The sequence below is a fragment of the Cebus imitator genome, unplaced genomic scaffold, assembly GCF_001604975.1.
Source record: "Cebus imitator isolate Cc_AM_T3 unplaced genomic scaffold, Cebus_imitator-1.0 Scaffold0, whole genome shotgun sequence".
Lineage (NCBI taxonomy): Eukaryota > Metazoa > Chordata > Mammalia > Primates > Cebidae > Cebus > Cebus imitator.
The window spans coordinates 20,390,528-20,392,466 of NW_016107315.1; the positions used below are offsets into that span (position 1 = coordinate 20,390,528).

The following is a 1,939-nucleotide window of genomic DNA, read 5'->3' on the forward strand; positions in this document are numbered from 1 at the left end:
TTTTTAAACTATCTAGATCCTTCCTGAACTTCTAGTGACAGAAATCTCATGAACTCTTTCCATTAAGTATCTGGTTTTGTCTCAGTCCTAGAACTGTGGCAATTTGAGCCCCTGTAAACTGTCATGCCTAGAAAATGCTACAAGTGTCTTCTGACTAAACATCATGAATCAAACATACATGTTACCACTGCTGCCTCCTAAAACCCCACTAGGCTGTCAATGAGGTATAAAAGAAGACATATTTTTATAAGATCAAAGAGAACAGGGGAAGAGACAAACCCATTATTGAAAACTGGAAAGCTGCAGGATAGAAGACACCAGCCATGGGGAGGATGGGGAGAGCAGCAGGGACAGGCAGCTGTTTTCACCACTGAACCAGGAATTGGACACACCAGATACTTCTGAAAACAAATGTGCAGGAGGGGCTCAAAACAGGGAACTTTTTGGAAAAATTTGTGTAAGAAATAGCCTGCGTATCTTTTCTGTAGCATGAGGCAGACAAGCAGCTGCTCTTTCCCTCCCCTAACAGAGGCTTGATGGTTACTCCCTGGAGAGATTAAATCAGATTAAACTCTCCTCTTGGGTCCATTGAGGCAGGGGAACCGTGCTGAGGACAGGGTGAGCAGCTGAGTGAATTCTGAATGGTGAGACCCACAGCCGAGTTCCCAGAGGGTTGGCAGCCGGGCTTAATTCCAATTGCACCCTGCCTCTCCCCACAAATTAAGGATTCAATGACTCTTCTAGGAGGAAACTGACAAGCCCAGGAGAGAGGACTACAGAGTCAATATTTCAGATACTAATGAAATAGACCAAAGGGATCACCTTAAACCGAAGTCTGCTTGTTTATATGCCTCACCCTTACAAACAAAGCTTCCAATTAGATAAAAGTCAGCAACCAAAGATCACCAGATTCAGAGAATGCCTGAAATGTGAAAGTAAGTGATGAAAATAAATGGGTTGGGGATGGGGGAGACAGAGGCAAGAAGGAGTAGAATGAAGTGGTTCTGCCGTACTCCACTCAGCTGTGATGCCGGCCTTACAAGGGTTTGCTTTACCTTGTGGGGCCAGAGAGATTTCATCTTGCTCTGGCCAGGCCCGTCCTGCTCATGGTGAACCAGTGAGTCCCAACAGGAGCTGTCCACATAGGCCGCCTGCCGGACGCTGAAGTTACTGGGAGAGAAGCAGCTGATTGGAGACCCTGCAACAGGAATACAACTTTGAGGCCGTTGGAGTGGAGCAGTGGGGAGTCAGGGGCAATCATGTAACTCTTTCCCAGTTTCTGCTTCTGGCAGAGACTGTCTTCTTCCCACACCTTAGTTTTCTGGGTTGAGCACTGCTATGTCACCGTAGGACAGGGCACTCCTGGACACATCTCACTATATGGCCTGGGCCTGCCAGTGCTGACTCATCCTTTTGGGTCTGGCAGTTCTTTGCTCTCAGTGCACCCCCTGGCCTCCTTGTGCTCCTATAGTCTGGTACCAGAAGGCTTGCAGTTTGATGGTGATGTCTCTTTCCTTAAATAACTGACATCCTTTAGGCTCTAAAATGTTGAGGATTGATTGCCTGGGCTTCTGAGCCTAAATGAAGAGAAAGAGTGGGCAAATTATGCCGGAAGGAATGTGGGCTTGGAGGAGAGTTCCTGCCTTTTGTTTTCACGTCATTCTCCAGAAAGAGGCAGAAGTGGGAGCCATTTCTTCTCCCCTGGTGTGGATGAATGAAGAGGCAGTGGGAGGCTGGCATACCTTTTTGGGAACTGTAGTAAGCATTGCCAGAAAGGAAAGCCAGAAGTCTCAGTTCTCAGGAAGTCCACATTCTCTTTAAAAAAGGTAGTTGTTGGGCCGGGCGCGGTGGCTCAAGCCTGTAATCCCAGCACTTTGGGAGGCCGAGGCGGGTGGATCACGAGGTCAAGAGATCGAGACCATCCTGGTCAACATGGTGA

The 1,939-nt window shown here is 48.0% G+C and overlaps 1 protein-coding gene across 2 annotated transcripts in view; it reads right to left on the bottom strand.

Moving 5' to 3' along the window:
- PANX3 (pannexin 3) overlaps positions 1–1,939 on the bottom strand; it is an 8,309-nt gene that overhangs the window by 5,033 nt on the left and 1,337 nt on the right. For both annotated transcript variants that reach the window (XM_037736571.1, XM_017524139.2), the window contains exon 3: positions 1,056–1,198. In XM_037736571.1, the coding sequence (XP_037592499.1) occupies positions 1,056–1,198 (143 nt within the window). The remainder of the gene's footprint in view (positions 1–1,055; positions 1,199–1,939) is intronic.